The sequence below is a fragment of the Oncorhynchus tshawytscha genome, linkage group LG10, assembly GCF_018296145.1.
Source record: "Oncorhynchus tshawytscha isolate Ot180627B linkage group LG10, Otsh_v2.0, whole genome shotgun sequence".
NCBI classification, from domain to species: Eukaryota; Metazoa; Chordata; class Actinopteri; order Salmoniformes; family Salmonidae; genus Oncorhynchus; species Oncorhynchus tshawytscha.
In genome coordinates this window covers 14,541,677-14,560,249 of record NC_056438.1, presented here as the reverse complement: position 1 = coordinate 14,560,249, position 18,573 = coordinate 14,541,677, and the positions used below count along the sequence as shown (strand labels likewise).

General features: G+C 40.8%; 1 protein-coding gene across 1 annotated transcript; it reads left to right on the top strand.

Annotated features, from left to right (window-relative positions):
* Positions 1 to 412: 412 nt before the first annotated feature.
* On the top strand, positions 413 to 18,328 carry LOC121847608 (C-type mannose receptor 2-like). Its single transcript, XM_042329506.1, has 6 exons — positions 413 to 524; positions 1,178 to 1,230; positions 1,979 to 2,356; positions 11,215 to 11,553; positions 16,368 to 16,474; positions 16,781 to 18,328. Exons 2-6 carry the CDS (start codon positions 1,200 to 1,202, stop codon positions 16,886 to 16,888), a joined length of 963 nt encoding a protein of 320 aa, XP_042185440.1. The 5' UTR covers positions 413 to 524; positions 1,178 to 1,199; the 3' UTR covers positions 16,889 to 18,328.
* Positions 18,329 to 18,573: the final 245 nt, after the last annotated feature.

The window sequence follows — 18,573 nt, the reverse complement described above, 5'->3', positions numbered from 1 at the left end:
AACTATTCCTTTAAGCCTAACATTAACCAACGCCTTAACCCTAATGTTAACCCTAAGCTTAACCAAAGCCTTAAACATTATGTTAACCCTAACATTAACCAAAGCCTTAACCCTAATGTTAACCCTAAGCTTAACCAAAGCCTTAACCCTAATGTTAAGCCAAACCTTAAACAAAACCTTAACCCTAATGTTAAGCTCAACCTTAACCAAAGCCTTAGCACTAATGTTAACCCTAACCTTAACCAAAGCCTTAACCCTAATGTTAAGCCTAAACTTAACCAAAGCCCGGCTTGGAGTCATGGCAGCAGTGGCCATATTGTTTGACCTGTGGAAGTGGAAAAATACTTTGCATCTGAGCCCTCTAAAGTGCTCTGCATAGAGGAGAGGCAACCATTAAGAGAGACGACACCAGACACAGCAGGAGAACTCAGTCCACAGAGCAGAGAACCAGACAAGAGCAGACCATAGACCTCAGTCCACAGACCAGAGAATGAGAGAGAGACCAGACAAGACCAACTAAACAGGTTCTTATATTTTAAATTAGATTTTCTGAATCCAAACTGAATTATCAATCAAAATGTGGGAAATGTTTTCTTTGGTGCTTGATATTTAACTTTAACCTTGAACATGTCGTTTTTGGGGGGTGCTAATTGATTTCTATGCTTAATAATGGCCCATTTGTATTACTAGTTAATAACAATTTTGAAAAAAATTACATGTTGAGGAGTGAGGACAGTGTTAGAAGCAAATGTACAATTAAAGTGCAATATTTTCGTGTTGCAGAAAGGCAAAAACTTGTATGTGTGTCATTATAATCTAACAGCGTGATTTAATTTGAATATTTTAATTAACAACATGCGATTGATTGGCGTGATTATTTGATTACAGTTAAGTAAACTGAGCGATACATAAATATTTACCTTCAGGTTAGCTGTACTTTTATCATTGTAAGGTACTATGGCTTCTGCTGACATTTTAAAACCTGTTCATATGACAACCAATGTCTTAAGATAGAATTTGATAAAGATATTTTCAATATGTTAATGTCCTTACCTTGTCAATAGATTGCTTCAAGGGTACTGAAACCAATATATCAATTTATAAATTGAGTCAACTATCCCTTCAGCCCCTGCTAGCAATTCTCTTTAATTTAACAATCCCTTTTATATTCCCTTAGTGGAAACACTGTCAGTCAGACGATGGGGTGGAGAACCCTTCTCTTACTAACAGGTCAGTACAGTAAATGAATAGTGTGTGTGTGAGACTGTGTGTGCGTGAAAGTGAGAGTGTGTGTGTGCGTGAAAGTGAGACTGTGTGTGTGTGTGTGTGTGTGCGTGTGTGCGCCTGCGTGTGTGAATCAGTGAGTTCGCGAGTAAGCATGTGAGTGGTATAGCTAACAACACAGAAATATACAGTGCTTTCGGAAAGTATTCCGACCCCTTGACTTTTTCCACATTTTGTTATGTTACAGCCTTATTCTCAAATGTGATATTTCCATTTTTGATATTTAATACATTTGCAAAAAAAATATAATAAACGTGTTTTTGCTTTGTCATTATAAGGTAGTGTGTGTAGATTGATGAGGGGAAAAAAACAAGTTCGTCCATTTTAGAATAAGGCTGTAATAAAACAGAATGTGGAAAAAGTCAAGGGGTCTGAATACTTTGCAATAGTACTGTATATTTCTGTGTTGTTAGCTATACTGGGGTACTGTGGAAGCTGTGTTTATTTTAGCTGCTACACTGAAAAGCTGAACTTTTCCTGGGTGAGCAGAGCAGGGCCACTTCATCAAGTGTTTGAAGTTGTGAGTTGCGCCACAACATCTTGAAAATAGATCCACAGTGTAATTGTACGCTGAGCTGCACAAGCATCTCGTGGAGATGTGTTGTTTACAGAAAACAAAGGTTAAGCATCCAGTGTAGCAGGCCTGTGATAATGGAACAGATAATAATGCACTAAATGATAGTTTTGTTCACAGGGCTGTTTTTACCCTCTCCATGCCATCCTCAGTACCACTTTGTGAACATGGGCAAGAACTGGACTGAAGCACAGAGATACTGCAGAAATAAGTACACTGACCTGGCCACCATAGACAACATGGAGGATATGAACAGACTGATCAACACTGTAGACAGTGGTTATAATGGATCAGCCTGGATAGGGTTGTATAATGGTGTTAACAGCTGGAGGTGGTCTCTAGAAGATATGGACTACTATGGTGAGGGAGAGACTGAGTTTAGGAACTGGGACAGTTCAGATGTCAAATACATTGATCAGCACTGTGTAGTGACAGGACAGTATGGGACGTGGTGGGATCTCATTTGCGACCAAAATTATTACTCGGTCTGCTACAACGGTGAGAACATGTTACTCTTTGGTGTATTTACTGCTCTATGTCTGTACAATTAGAACATTTTAAAATAGGAAATAAGTATAACATTATCATAACTTAATGTTTGCAAACATATTTTAACCTGCATGTGCACTGACACTCTATAAAGTAATCGTGACACAAACATTACTGAAAACAAGTACAGTGCATTCAGAAAGTATTCAGAACCCTTGAATTTTCCACATTTTGTTACGTTACAGCCTTATTCTAAAATGGATTCAAAAGTTATTTTCCTCATTAATCTACACACAATACCCCATAATGTCACATTCTGACCTTTATTTCCTTTGTTTTGTCGTTATTTAGTATGGTCAGGCGTGAGTTGGGGTGGGTAGTCTATGTTTAAAGAAATTCTATGATTTTGGGATTTCTATGTTTCGGCCTTGTATGGTTCTCAATCAGAGGCAGGGGTCATTAGTTGTCTCTGATTGAGAATCATACTTAGGTAGCCTGGGTTTCACTGTTTGTTTGTGGGTGTTTGTTTTCGTGTCTGTGTTTGTTCACCACACAGTACTGTTTTCGGTTTAGGTTATTCACGTTACGTTTGTTGTTTTTGTATTTTGGTGTTCAGTTTGTCTTTAAAATAAACATCATGAACACTTACCATGCCGCATCTTGGTCCGATCCATTCTACACCTCCTCTTCAGATGAAGAGGAAAACCATTACAGAAACACCCACCAACCAAGGACCAAGCGGCGTGGTAACAGACAGCGGCAGCAGCAGCAGCAGTGGCCAGCATCACAGGACTCCTGGACATGGGAGGAGATTTGAACAGAGAAGGACCCTGGGCACAGGCTGGGGAATATCGCCACACCAAAGCAGAGCTGGAGGCAGCAAAAGCGATATGAGGAGGCAGCGCGACAGGTACGAGAGGCAGCCCCCAAATTTTTGGGGGAGGAGGCACACGGGGAGTGGGGCTAAGCCAGGTAGCAGACCTGAGCTCATTTCTCGTGCTTATTATATGAAGCGCCTTACTGGTCAGGCACCGTGTTATGCGGTTAAGCGCAAGGTGTCGCCAGTTCGTGCCCATAGCCCGGTGCGCTATAGGGCAGCCCTCCGAAAGTGTCATGCGAGTGTGGGCATCCAGCCAGGGCGTATGGTGCCTGCTCAGCGTGTCTGGACGCTGGTACGCCGTTTCGGTCCAGGGTATCCTGCGCATGCTGTGTCTCCAGGGTGCTGGGAGGGTGCAGTACGTCCTATGCCTGTGCTCCGCTCGTGCCGGGCAAATGTGGGAGTGGAGCCTAATGGAGAGGTGCTCGTAGTAGGCACTAGATCTCCTGTGCTTACCCACAGCCCGGTTCAACCTGTGCCTGCACTCTGGAGGGTCCGGGCTAGAGTAGTTATCCAGCCTGGGGGAGTGGTGCCAAGGCTGCGCACACGAGCTCCAGTGCTCCCCCACAGCTCGGTCCTTCAGGTGCCTCCTCCTAGCACCAAGCCTCCTGGAGGTCTCCCCAGCCTGGTGGGTCCTTTGGCAGCCCCACGCACCAGGCTGTCTCTCTGTCTCCTCCCTACAGGTGCTCCCGTCTGCCCAGAGCTGCTAGAGTCTCCCGTCTGTCTTGAGCCGCCAGAGCCGCCAGTCTGTCATGAGCCGCCAGAGCCGCAGTCAGCCAGGAGCTGCCAGAGCTGTCTGTCACGCTGGCGATGCTAGAATTGCCCTTCACCCTTGAGCTGCCGGAGTCGCCCTTCACCCCGGCGCTGCCGGAGTCTCCCGCCTGTCCGGCGCTGCCGGAGCCATCTGCCATCTCCCGTCCATTCGGGACCCATTTCTAGGGTCCCCAGTCCGAGGTCGGCGGCGAGGGTCGCCGTGTTTAGGAGGCCACGGAGGTGGACAATGAGCCGGAGAAAGACTGTGGTGAAGTGGGGTCCACGTCCCGCGCCAGAGCCGCCACCGCGGTCAGACGCCCACCCAGACCCTCCCCTATAGGTTCAGGTTTTGCGGCCAGAGTCCGCACCGTAGGGGGGTACTGTCACATTCTGACCTTTATTTCCTTTGTTTTGTCGTTAGCCTGGGTTTCACTATTCATTGTTTGTGGGTGTTTGTTTCCGTGTCTGTGTTTGTTCACCACACAGTACTGTTTTCGGTTTAGGTTATTCACGTTACGTTTATTGTTTTTGTATTTTGGTGTTCAGTTTGTCTTTAAAATAAACATCATGAACACTTACCATGCCGCATCTTGGTCCGATCCATTCTACACCTCCTCTTCAGATGAAGAGGAGGAAAACCATTACAATTACTGTTCCTTTTACATATGACTTGAATGACCTTAAACACACATTGAAATTATATCTGAGGACATGTACTGTATACAACATAATGACAATGCAAAAACATGTTTTTTTAAGTGTTTTGCTAATTTATTACATATAAATTATTATTACATACTTTGTTGTACCACCTTTGGCAGCAATTACAGCCTTGAGTCTTCTTGGGTGTGACGCTACAAGCATTGAACACCTGTATTTGGAGAGTTTCTCCAGTTCTTCTCTGCAGATCCACTCAAGCTCTGTCAGGTTGGATGGGGAGCGTCGCTGCACAGCTATTTTCAGGTATCTACAGAGATGTTCAAGTCCGGGCTCTGGCTGGGTCACTCAAGGACATTCAGAGACTTGTCCCTAAGCCACTGCATTGTCTTGCCTGTGTGCTTAAGATTGTTGTCCTGTTGGTCCGTCGCCCCAGTCTGAGGTCCTTAGTGCTCTGGAGCAGGTTTTCACCAAGGATCTCTCTGTCCTTTGCTCCGTCATCTTACTTCAGTGCTGACTAGTCTCTCAGTCCCTGCTGCCGAAAAACATTCCCACAGGATGATGCTGCCACCACCATGTTTCACCGTAGGGATGGTGCCAGGTGTCCTCCAGACATGAGGCTTGGCATTCAGGCCAAAAGGTTCAATCTTGGTTTCATCAGACTAGAGAATCTTGCTTCTGCTTCTGAGAGTCCTTTAGGTACATTTTTGGACAAAAATTGGACAAAAATTCTATAAATATGTTTTAACTTTCTCATTATGGGGTATTATGTGTAGATTGATGAGGACAAAAAATAATTTTGTCCATTTTAGAATAAGGCTTTAACGTAACAAAATGTATACACTGTATACAGTGCCTTCAGAAAGTATTCAGACCCCTTGACTTATTATTCTACATTTTACTGTGTTACAGGCTGAACTCAAAATGGATTTAATGACAAAGTAAAAAAAAAAATCTGAATTGTTTAGCAAATTAATTGAAAATGAAATACAAAAATATCAAAAGTATTCACACCCCTCAGTCAATGCCTATTAGAATCACCTTTGGCAGCGATAACAGCTTTGAGTCCTTTCAGATATTTATTTATATTTAAAAAATATGATTATTTAACCTTTATTTAACTCGGAAAGTCAGTTAAGAACAAATTCTTATTTACAATGACGGCCTACCCCAGCCAAACCCGGATGACACTGGGCCAATTGTGTGCCGCCCTACGGGACTGCCAATCACAGCCAGATGTGATGCAGCCTTGATTCAAACCTGGGACTGCAGTGACACCTCTTGCATTGAGATGCAGGGCCTTAGACCGCTGCGCCACTCAGGGGCAAGTCTCTAAGATCTTTGCAAATCTGGATTGTACAATATTTGCAGATTAGTCTTTTAAAAAATTATTTAAGCTCTGTCAAGATGATTCTTGATCATTGCTAGACAACAATTTTCAAGCCTTACCATAGATTTTCTATCTGATTGAAGTGCAAACTGTAACTAGGCCACTCAGGAACATTCCATGTTGTCTTGGTAAGCTACTCCAGTGTATATTTGGCCATGTTTTTTAGGTTATTGTCCTGCTGAAAGGTGAATTTGTCTCCCAGTTTCTGTTGGAAAGCAGGTTGAACCAGGTTTTCTTCTAGGATTTTGCCTGTGCTTAGCTCTATTCCGTTTCTTTTTAGCCCCAAAAAACTCTTTACTCCTTGCCGATGACAAGCTCGCCCATAACAAGATGCAGCCACCACCATGCCTGAAATATGAAGATTGGATCTCAGTGATGTGTTGTGTTGGATTTGTCCCAAACATAACACTTTGTTTTGTATTAAGGACATAAAGTGAATTTGTATCCCATATTTTTTACAGTTTTAATTTAGTGCCTTATTGCAAACAGGATGCATGTTTTGGAATATTTTTATTCTGTACATGCTTTCTTCTTTTTACTCTGTCATTTAGGTCAGTATTGTGGAGTAACTACAATGTTGTTGATCCATCTTTTATTTTCTCCTATCACAGCAATTAAATTAACTTAACTGACTCTCTAGTAAATGTAATTAACTAGAGAGTCAGGCACCACCAAATAATATTGATAGAGCTGTTATCTTCCGAATAAACTCTTAAACACCAAGTAATATTTTACATCAATAGCAGTCGATATGAATCTTTATCTTAATTCAGTCTCATCTGAAAGTTGTAAATTCTTGGTTATCTGCACAAACCCTGGCTAACAATTTGAATCAGCCATACAAAATTGGGTTTAATCATTTATTTACTAAATACCTAACTAATCACACAGAATTACACATACACATAATTAAATGATAACTTGATTACAAATGACGTCATAAAGGAAAACATCCCTAGCGGGCGGAACAAATATGACAGCTTGTTACACAAAAGAAAAGGGGCTGGGTTTGAGTGAAAGAGCGGGAAGACTGAAGAACAAAGGGAAGAAGCTGTGCTATTGTAAATACAGTATCTTATGCATTCTAAATTACCACCCATTTGGAAATGGAAAATGCAATAATGATTTACTCTGAGCTGCGCTTCGGTAGGTTGGTGGTAGATGGAAAGCCGTGTTGCCCAACCGAGTCCTTTGAAGAATGTCTCTGGTTGTCAATTGGATACGTTGTAGTAACGTCGTTGGGGGATAGACGGGATACTCTGTCTGTTCCTTCCTAACCCTCGTTGCATCTGCTGTTGCTAACTCAACGGCTAGGAGGTATCACTTCTGTACTGAATAAGAGTTCCAAGTTCGCAACCAAAGCTCATGCTGATGTTGGCTTCATTCTGTAGTTATTATCTGAACCATTCTGACATAGGACCGTTGTACTAACGTCCTCGGAACAGGAGGTTATTTTGTCGTCAAGGGCTTATATCTGAAGGGAGAGGAGGGCGTGTTTAAAAAGTTTTATAGCCCAGGTCCCTTCACAGGGGCGGGCCACTGATTGAGTAGAGCCCTATCTTATGAAAACCCAAATCTCACATTTTAGAAGATAAAATCACATTTCATCCCATCACAAATAATTTCATATTCAAACATTTAAATTGAACAACAATTACATGTGAATCCGATAACTCTGATGTGTAGACTTTCCACTGTAGAGTTTATGTCATATTATCATTGATGAGAATGTCTCAGATGACAACCGAACTGACATCATATTCATTAAATACCACCGCATATGTTCCATTGGTCGGATTTACAGAATATAGTTCATTTTCCCCCACCTTCTGATGTTCCCAGAATCTCTATATTAACTTCTTGCGTCGAGCCATCCCGGATCTGGGATCGTGAATACAGCCTCAAGCTCATTACCATAACGCAATGTTAACTATTCATGAAAATCGCAAATGAAATGAAATTAATATGCTAGCTCTCAAGCTTAGCCTTTTGTTAACAACACTGTCATCTCAGATTTTCAAAATATGCTTCTCAACCATAGCAAAACAAGCATTTGTGTAACAGCTAGCGTAGCATTTAGCGTTAGCATCAGCAGGCAACATTTTCACAAAAACCAGAAAAGCATTCAAATAAATAATTTACCTTTGAAGAACTTCGGATGTTTTCAATGAGGAGACTCTCAGTTAAATAGCAAATACTCAGTTTTTCCTGAAAGATTATTTGTTTAGGAGAAATCGTTCCGTTTGGTGCGTCACGTTTGGCTACCAAAAAACCCCGAAAATTCAGTCATCAAAACGCCGAACTTTTTTCCAAATTAACTCCATAATATCGACTGAAACATGGTAAACGCTGTTTAGAATCAATCCTCAAGGTGTTTTTCACATATCTCTTCGATGATATATCGTTCGTGGAAGTGTGCTTTCCCCTCTGAATCCCAGGAGAAAATGCCTGCGGCTGAAGATTACGCACCAATTTAGACAAAGGACACCGGGCAGACCCCTGGTAAATGTAGTCTCTTATGGCAAATCTTCCAATGATATGCCTACAAATACGTCACAATGCTGCAGACACCTTGGGGAAACGACAGAAAGGGCAGGCTCATTCCTGGGGCATTCACAGCCATATAAGGACACAATGGAAAACAGAGCCTCAAAAATTCTGCTCATTTCCTGTTTGAAGTTTCATCTTGGTTTCGCCTGTAGCATGAGTTCTGTGGCACTCACAGATAATATCTTTGCAGTTTTGGAAAGGTCAGAGTGTTTTCCTTCCAAAGCTGTCAATTATATGCATAGTCGAGCATCTTTTCGTGACAAAATATTGCGCTTAAAACGGGCACGTTTTTTTATCCATAAATTAAAAGAGCGCCCCCTATATCCAAGAAGTTAACCAAGGGTTTTGCAAATGTAACCTCAGTAGGGTAGAGAGAGGAAAAGGGGGGAAGAGGTATTTATGACTGTCATAAACCTACCCCCCAGGCCAACGTCATGACAACAGCATTCTTACATAGGTATTTCTCTTGTTCAGATGGGATAGGGCAGTGTGCAGTGCGATGGCGATTGCATCGTCTGTGTATCTATTGGGGCGGTAAGCAAATTGAAGTGGGTTTAGGGTGACAAGTAATGTAGAGGTGATATGATCCTTGACTAGTCTCTCAAAGCACTTCATTATGACAGAGGTGAGTGCAATGGGGCGATAGTCATTTAGTTCAGTTACTTCTGCTTTCTTGGGTACAGGAACAATGGTGACCATCTTGAAGCATGTGGGGACAACAGACTGGGATAGGGATTGATTAAATATGTCCGTAAACAATGCCAGGCCCATTGTGAGATTATAAATTATGTCACAATCAAAATGTTCAGGGCTATGTTAGTTACAACAGGGGTAACATGATGTCTGATGTCTGATGTGCCTTCTAGCAAACTCTATGGTCAAGAAAAACGATAGGCAAGTTTGTGGGTGCCTCCCTGAAAATGAATTGTCTTACTCACGTCGGTCACAGGGAAGAAGAGCCCACAGTTCTTGATAGCTGGCCACGTCGGTGGCACTGTGTTATCCTCAAAGAAGGTGAAGAATGCAATTATTAAGAGGCTAAGGAACAAGGAGCTAATATCTTGCAATCGATGTCCTAGCATAAAACTATTGAGTTAACCTTAACTCAGAGACCAAGCATATATTTATAGTGCATATATGTACTATATGTATAGTGTAATTAACAAATATCAATAGGCCTACCAAGATACAGTCATTTAGTTAATCAAATAATTACTCTGTAAAACAAGGAATGCATTTACTCAATTCAACTAATAGAATGTATTAGTCACAAAATAAATAATACTCAACTCCAGTGTACATGAACTACATGATACATTACAGAATAACTCAGAGTAAATGACTATCACCAATAGGCTAAGACTTAACGTGGTGACACGTGTCTTCAGTTCAGAATCACCTGTAAGACAAAAACTGTGTGTGATACACACAGGAGTTTGGTAACAAGTTCTCAAAGTATGAACAAATGTGTTGTCCTTTTAATCAAGTAGGAACGCAGCCCCAGCCTGAATTACTTAACGCTTCGTGTTACTTAACACTTCGCTAGTAAAAACAAAAGACAGGAAAACAAACCCAGACTCTAGTCTAATCAACTCAATTCAAATAATCTGTCCAGACAACAGAAATGTGCTTAATAACCAGTCAACCCACCCTAGAGTTCTAATCCAGTCACTTTAAAAATACATCAATCAGAAAGCATACAATGCAATAAGACATATCAAATTTCGGCAGCTCTTTATAAGCTCTTGAAAAAAAGTAAACACCACAATTTCATTCACACAGTAACATTCATTTAGTCAATTCAAGTTTTTATCAGTCTTCACACCTCTCCTGGCGCCAGTGACCACAGGACTTCCGTGAGAACATCTCCTCCTGGAAACTGCCACAGCGAAGGTGTGCCTCTCGTATCTGACAAGCAGAGGTAACATAATGTAGGTCTGATATCTGATTGGAGGTTAACTTTACAGAAATACTATTTATCAACAACTCAGGTTATGAATCCAAGCAACTCAGATGCTTATAAAAGGGTCTCGGATTCATTGTTCTATCACTTTTTTGTTCCTTAACTTCTCTCGTGAGATACACTCTCTCTCTCTCTCTCTCTCTTTATCTCTCCACCCAACTTTTGGGGCATGGCCTTTCAGGCTATGATTTCTCTCTCTCTGACAATTACAAGAATAATGCCTTGTAATGCTTGTTAATGGTTTGTTACTTAAGCTTTAAGTCTTGTATGTGAATCCATTCATTTTTACAAAGTAAATAAATACAATTGTATTTTGAATCCATTCTCAGATATTTGCCTATTACTGTAACTCAACCATAGTCTCTTGCATACTACTAACTATCTTTATGGAGTCAGATAAACATTTTAATAGGCTAATTGCTTAGTCTTATTATCAGTCACATTTGAGTTATTTATAATAACCTAAATTATAAATATTACTACCCACTACAGTAACACAACAAAATGTGGAAAAAGTCAAGGGGTATGAATACTTTCTGAAGTCTTGTATCCGCCTTACCCTCAGATAAATAAGTAGTACTGCTAGGTTTAACACAGTCAAATGTGACCAGTTGGTAAATTTCTTGTGTAAAAAATAACTATAAATGATACTTACATTCAACGTTAAACATTTGCAGGGAAGACAACCATCATTTCTGAGAGGTTCATCTTGTCAAATGAAAGTATGACGTGGGATGAAGGGCAGAGCTACTGCAGACAGCACTACACAGACATGGCCAGTGTGAGGAACCTGGCTGAGAGCAGGAAGATAGGGAACATTGTACCGAAGGGAAACTGGGTGTGGATCGGCCTGTTCAGAGACTGGAGCTGGTCGGACCAGAGTAACTCTTCATTCAGATACTGGCGTTCTAGAGCACCCAATAATCGCTACGGGAACTGTGTGTCGGTGTTCGGTAAATCAGGCAAATGGGAAGACTACACATGTGGAACAAAACTTCCCTTCTGCTGCTACGGTGGTGAGTTACAGTATATTTTATTGTGTGTGTGTGTGTGTGTGTGTGTGTGTGTGTGTGTGTGTGTGTGTGTGTGTGTGTGTGTGTGTGTGTGTGTGTGTGTGAAGTTACCCTATCTGTCTCTGTTAGAACCAATGAAGAAGAGTAGGTGGTGAGAGTTAGTGTCTGGCTCTGGCTCTGTCTCTCTCTATTTCACTTTTGTTTTATTTACTTCATTTGCTTTGACAATATTACCATATGTTTCCCATGCCAATGAAGCCCTTAAATTAAATTGAATTGACAGAGAGACAGGGCCAGATCGACAGAAACATTAAAAATTAACATTAAATATTACACTCACAAAACTTCCAAAAGAATAAAGACATTTCAAATGTCATATTATGTGCAAATAGTTAAATTCTACAACCACCTAAAAGGAAGCGATTCAAATCAGACCAAATGTATTTATATAGCCCTTCGTACATCAGCTGATATCTCAAAGTGCTGTACAGAAACCCAGCCTAAAACCCCAAACAGCAAGCAATGCAGGTGTAGAAGCACGGTGGCTAGGAAAAACTCCCTAGAAAGGCCAAAACATAGGAAGAAACCTAGAGAGGAACCAGGCTATGTGGGGTGGCCAGTCATCTTCTGGCTGTGCCGGGTGGAGATTATAACAGAACATGGCCAAATGTTCATAAATGACCAGCATGGCCCAATAATAATAAGGCAGAACAGTTGAAACTGGAGCAGCAGCACGGCCAGGTGGACTGGGGACAGCAAGGAGTCATCATGTCAGGTAGTCCTGAGGCATGGTCCTAGGGCTCAGGTCCTCAGAGAGAGAGAAAGAAAGAGAGAAAGAGAGAATTAGAGAGAGCACACTTAAATTCACACAGATTCACAAACCTTCCATAACAAAGCAATCACTTACAAAGAGATTAACCTGGAGAAGAGTCCCCTAAGCAAGCTGGTCCTGGGGCTCTGTTCACAAACACAAACACACCCCACAGAGCCCCAGGACAGCAACACAATTAGACCCAACAAAATCATGAGAAAACAAAAAGATAATTACTGGACACATTGGAAAGAATTAATAAAAAAACTGAGCAAACTAGAATGCTATTTGATCCTAAACAGAGAGTACACAGTGGCAGAATTCCTGACCACTGTGACTGAACCAAACTTAAGGAAAGCTTTGACTATGTACAGACTCAGTGAGCATAGCCTTGCTATTGAAAAAGGCCGCCATAGGTAGACCTGGCTCTCAAGAGAAGACAGGCTATGTGCTCACTGCCCACAAAATTATGTGGAAACTGAGCTGCACTTCCTAACCTCTTCCCAAATGTATGACCATATTAGAGACACATATTTACCTCAGATTACACAGATCCACAATGAATTCGAAAACAAACCCAATTTTGATAACCTCCCATATCTACTGGGTGAAATCCCACAGTGTGCCATCACAGCAGCAAGATTTGTGTCCTGTTTCCACAAGAAAAGGGCAACCAGTGAAGAACAAACACCATTGTAAATACAAACCATATTTATGTTTATTTAGTTTCCCTTTTGTACTTTAAAATGACTTGAATCAACTATAGAACCAATTGCCCTTTACTGTTTTGAGGTATTGGGTCCGCTCACCAACAGAGAATTTACAAAATGGGACACCAAATTAAGACTCTAAATGCTGAATTCTGCAAAAATAATGCATGCAGAGCAGAATTAGGCCGATACCCACTAATTATCAAAATCCAGAAAAGAGACGTTAACCAGAACCAAATTGTTATGTCAGATTTTATGTTCATTTTGATGGCGTAGAAGGCCCTTCTTGCCTTGTCTCTCAGCTCGTTCACAGCTTTGTGGAAGTTACCTGTGGTGCTGATGTTTAAGCAAAGGCATCTATAGTTGTTTGTGTGCTCTGGCAATGGTGTCTAGATGGAATTTGTATTTGTGGTCCTGGCAACTGGACCGTTTTTGGAACACCATTATTTTTGTCTTACTGAGATTTACTGGGTCGACAGAATCTGTGCAGAAGATCTAGGTGCTGCTGTAGGCCCTCCTTGGTTGGGGACAGAAGCACCAGATCATCAGCAAACAGTAGACATTTGACTTCAGATTCTAGTAGGGTGAGGCCGGGTGCTGCAGACTGTTCTAGTGCCCTCACCAATTTGTTGATATACAGTGGGGCAAAAAAGTATTTAGTCAGCCACCAATTGTGCAAGTTCTCCCACTTAAAAATATGAGAGAGGCCTGTAATTTTCATCATAAGTACACTTCAACTATGACAGACAAAATGGGGAAAGAAATCCAGAAAATCACATTGTAGGATTTTTAATGAATTTATTTGCAGATTATGGTGGAAAATAAGTATTTGGTCACCTACAAACAAGCAAGATGTCTGGCTCTCACAGACCTGTAACTTCTTCTTTAAGAGGCTCCTCTGTCCTCCACTCGTTACCTGTATTAATGGCACCTGTTTGAATTTGTTATCAGTATAAAAGACACCTGTCCACAACCTCAAACAGTCACACTGCAAACTCCACTATGGCCAAGACCAAAGAGCTGTCAAAGGACACCAGAAACAAAATTGTAGACCTGCACCAGGCTGGGAAGACTGAATCTGCAATAGGTAAGCAGCTTGGTTTGAAGAAATCAACTGTGGGAGCAATTATTAGGAAATGGAAGACATACAAGACCACTGATGATCTCCCTCGATCTGGGGCTCCACGCAAGATCTCACCCCGTGGGGTCAAAATGATCACTAGAACGGTGAGCAAAAATCCCAGAACCACACGGGGGGACCTAGTGAATGACCTGCAGAGAGCTGGGACCAAAGTAACAAAGCCTACCATCAGTGACACACAGGATTTGAGTCCCCGCCAGGGACTCAAATCCTGCAGTGCCAGACGTGTCCCCCTGCCAAAGCCAGTACATGTCCAGGCCCATCTGAAGTTTGCTAGAGAGCATTTGGATGATCCAGAAGAAGATTGGGAGAATGTCATATGGTCAGATGAAACCAAAATATAACTTTTTGGTAAAAACTCAACTCATCGTGTTTGGAGGACAAAGAATGCTGAGTTGCATCCAAAGAACACCATACCTACTGTGAAGCATGGGGGTGGAAACATCATGCTTTGGGGCTGTTTTTCTGCAAAGGGACCAGGACGACTGATCCGTGTAAAGGAAAGAATGAATGGGGCCATGTATCGTGAGATTTTGAGTGAAAACCTCCTTCCATCAGCAAGGGCATTGAAGATGAAACGTGGCTGGGTCTTTCAGCATGACAATGATCCCAAACACACCGCCCGGGCAACGAAGGAGTGGCTTCGTAAGAAGCCTTTCAAGGTCCTGGAGTGGCCTAGCCAGTCTCCAGATCTCAACCCCATAGAAAATCTTTGGAGGGAGTTGAAAGTCCGTGTTGACCAGCAACAGCCCCAAATCATCACTGCTCTAGAGGAGATCTGCATGGAGGAATGGGCCAAAATACCAGCAACAGTGTGTGAAAACCTTGTGAAGACTTACAGAAAACGTTTGACCTCTGTCATTGCCAACAAAGGGTATACAACAAAGTATTGAGATAAACTTTTGTTATTGACCAAATACTTATTTTCCACCATAATTTGCAAATAAATTCATTAAGAATCCTACAATGTGATTTTCTGGATTTTTTTTTCTCATTTTGTCTGTCATAGTTGAAGTGTACCTGTGATGAAAATTACAGGCCTCTCTCATCTTTTTAAGTGGGAGAACTTGCACAATTGGTGGCTAACTAAATACTTTTTAAATAATTGTTGGAAAAATTACTTGTGTCATACACAAAGTAGATGTCTTAACTGACTTGCCAAAACTACAGCTTGTTAACAAGAAATTGGCAGAATGGTTGAAAAACCAGTTTTAACCTCTCTAGGGTACGTGGGACACGAACGTCCCATCTGGCCAACATTCAGTGAGGTTGCAGAGCGCCAAATTCAATTACAGAAATGCTCATTATAAAAATTCAGAAAACAAAACATATTTTACATAGGTTTAAACATTAACTTCTTGTTAAACCAACCACAGTATCATATTTATAAAATGCTTTTCGGCGAAAGCATACCTAGCCCTGAACATACCTAGCCCAGAGCATAGCCCAGTTGACAAATTATTACAAACAGTAACCAGCCAAGCAGAAGTGTTACAAAAATCAGAAATAGAGATAAAATTAATCCCTTACCTTTGATGATCTTCATATGGTGGCAATCAGATGACATTCATTTTCATTGAGCTATAGGTGTACCTACCATAGAAGTCCCCTCGAAGCCTACCATTGACTATGTACATACCCAGCATGTGAGCATGTGACAGAGCTGCGGGAGTTGTGACCCGTTTTTGTTGGTTATGTTGTCTTAGTTGTGCCTGGGGTGCATATTGGGGAGGGAATGCTGTCATTTCCAGGTAGGAGTTTGTCCGCCTGTGTGCTGAGGGTGTCAGTCAGGTTCTTGTACAGTTCTGGCATTTAGGTCGCCACAGACTAGTACATGTCCCTGGGCCTGGAAATGATGAATTTCCCCCTCCAGGATGGAGAAGCTGTCTTCATTAAAGTATGGGGATTCTAGTGGGGGGATATAGGTAGCACACAGAAGACATTTTTCTCTGTTAAGATCATTTCCTTTTGAATTTCTAGTTAATGTAAAATGTTCCTGTTATGATTAATTTAATAGAGTGAGTTAGGTCTGCTCTGTCTCTGTCTCTGTCTCTGTCTCTGTCGCCGTCTCTGTCGCCGTCTCTGTCGCCGTCTCTGTCGCCGTCTCTGTCGCCGTCTCTGGCTCCGTCTCTGGCTCCGTCTCTGGCTCCGTTAGCTCCCGCAGTGACGAAGACTCAGCAGGTGGTGCGAGTGAAGCTGATCCCAAAATGCCAGAACATGGTCCTGACTGATCCTGCCATTCAGGAGGCCATCTTGCAGCATGTGAATTTCACCTTCTGTTCCTCGTTGAGATATTACAGCCATTTTAGTGGTGATGGAGGGTTACAAGTGATAAAGGGTTACTGCAGTATCTGGCTAAATTATATACCATTGACTACAGATTTACCTGTTATCGATAACGACCATAATGTTTATGACTGTCTATGACTGATTTTATAATGTCTTATATAACTGTCATAAATAGTTTATGAATGCATACATAAGGGGGTATGCAGTAAAGTGTTAGCCAGTACTGACTGCATAGTTGGTAGACCAGCCAGTAAACAAAATTCTGTTTGTGTTCCTCAGATAAAGAAGGAATTGACTGGGAAGGGGATGTCTGATGATGCCAAACTGAGATGGAAGGAGCAGCCTGATGGGAAGATCTTCCACAAGGAAGAAAAGGGGAAGAAGTAAGAAGGAGAAACTGAACCGAGTATGAAGCTGTAAATACTATTACAGTAGAGACTAAGGGGACTTTTCTGACCAACATCCCATTTACAGCTCGACTTGCCAAAACCCTGAAAACTAACCCTTACCATAACCCTAACTATATCCTTAACCAACCCCCTAACCTTAACCAAACACATAACCAATGACGTATATAAACCCTGGATTGTTGATGCTACAGTATTTATTGGCCATTGAGAGACTTTGAAGCCACAGGTCGGCCATATTGGCACTCCCTAGTAGGAGCAGTCCTCCAATGGAATTGAATAGAATTCTACAGTATTTCAATTAAAATGTTCAAGGACAAAATTACATGTTTTTAAGTATGTTTTGTTGTAGTGGGGACAGGAACATTAGTACTCTCCAAAAAGAAATACTTTACGGAATGTTTTTAAAATATATTGTTTCAATTTTATGTTCAGCTTACATAGTATAATTTTAAAGTATGCATTAAGGAGTCTGTTATAGAATAAATATGTCAAAACGGATGTAGACATTAATAAGTGCATTTCTATAGCTTCCAAAATATTTTTACAATTGGGGAGGAGTGCCAAGATAGCTGCACCAGTAGCTTCAATACAGAGCATGATGCCAGTCATCCAGGGTTTGTACACATCATAGCACGTAACCCTATTCTTAACCCTAACGTTCACCTGATTCTAACCAATTTGGATATTAAATATTGTCTTTCACCTCAGTCACGTCCGCTTAGTTTTTCCTTACTGTCTCATATCCCTTATATTCTAATTTTCACACTCTAGCCAGTAGTTATTTTGTAATAATGATACATTATGTCAAATTGCATTTGGATTGTGTTTTCACACTTAATGCTGTTATGAATTGTTCAAACTATAATTCCAAGACATGTCTAAATGTTTCACCTTTCTTGTTACTGATTCAATGTATTTACTTTTCTTGTTATTTCTCAGTTTCTAAGAGTACACAACTATGTTAACATGAAACTGTGTGATTGATAGATAGTAACATTTTTATTAAAATGTTTTAATTACTTTATTTCTTATTATGATTCATAATTATTTTAATATAGTTTATAATGTATTTTTAAACCATTCTTACAGTGATATTATTTCCATTTCATACTGCATTTATACTCTAGTATGGATATACAGTATATAAACATGTTAACAAATAATTGTCTTACTCTTTAAACTACTGTTGATGTAATTACATTAATGAAGTGAAATACTATTGAAGACAATTCTGAGTCTGAAATGGTTGATTAGAAGTTAAGAATCAGCAACTTTATATTACCGTACTGTAATGTCATGTTTAATAGATAACATTGTACATTGAATTCAGCAACACTACTCATCACAACTACAAAATACAGCAGTAGGGTTCAAATCAACAGTGTTTTACAAACTATAGGGTATGATATGTTTAAAAAACATGTTTTCAACATTAAATCTATTAAGACACATAATTTGAAGACCTGTCTGTCTTTGAACTGAGACACATCAAACATTTAAATAAAATACATTAAGGTGAATGCACAGGGAACACTACATTTTAATTTAATTTAATTAACATTTTAAATAAGTCAAGGGTATTTACTATCACTAGAGACTGAAAAACCTATTTTATTGCTGTCTGTTGAGCTGAATGACTTGGTTTTGCTTTGCCTCAAGTGA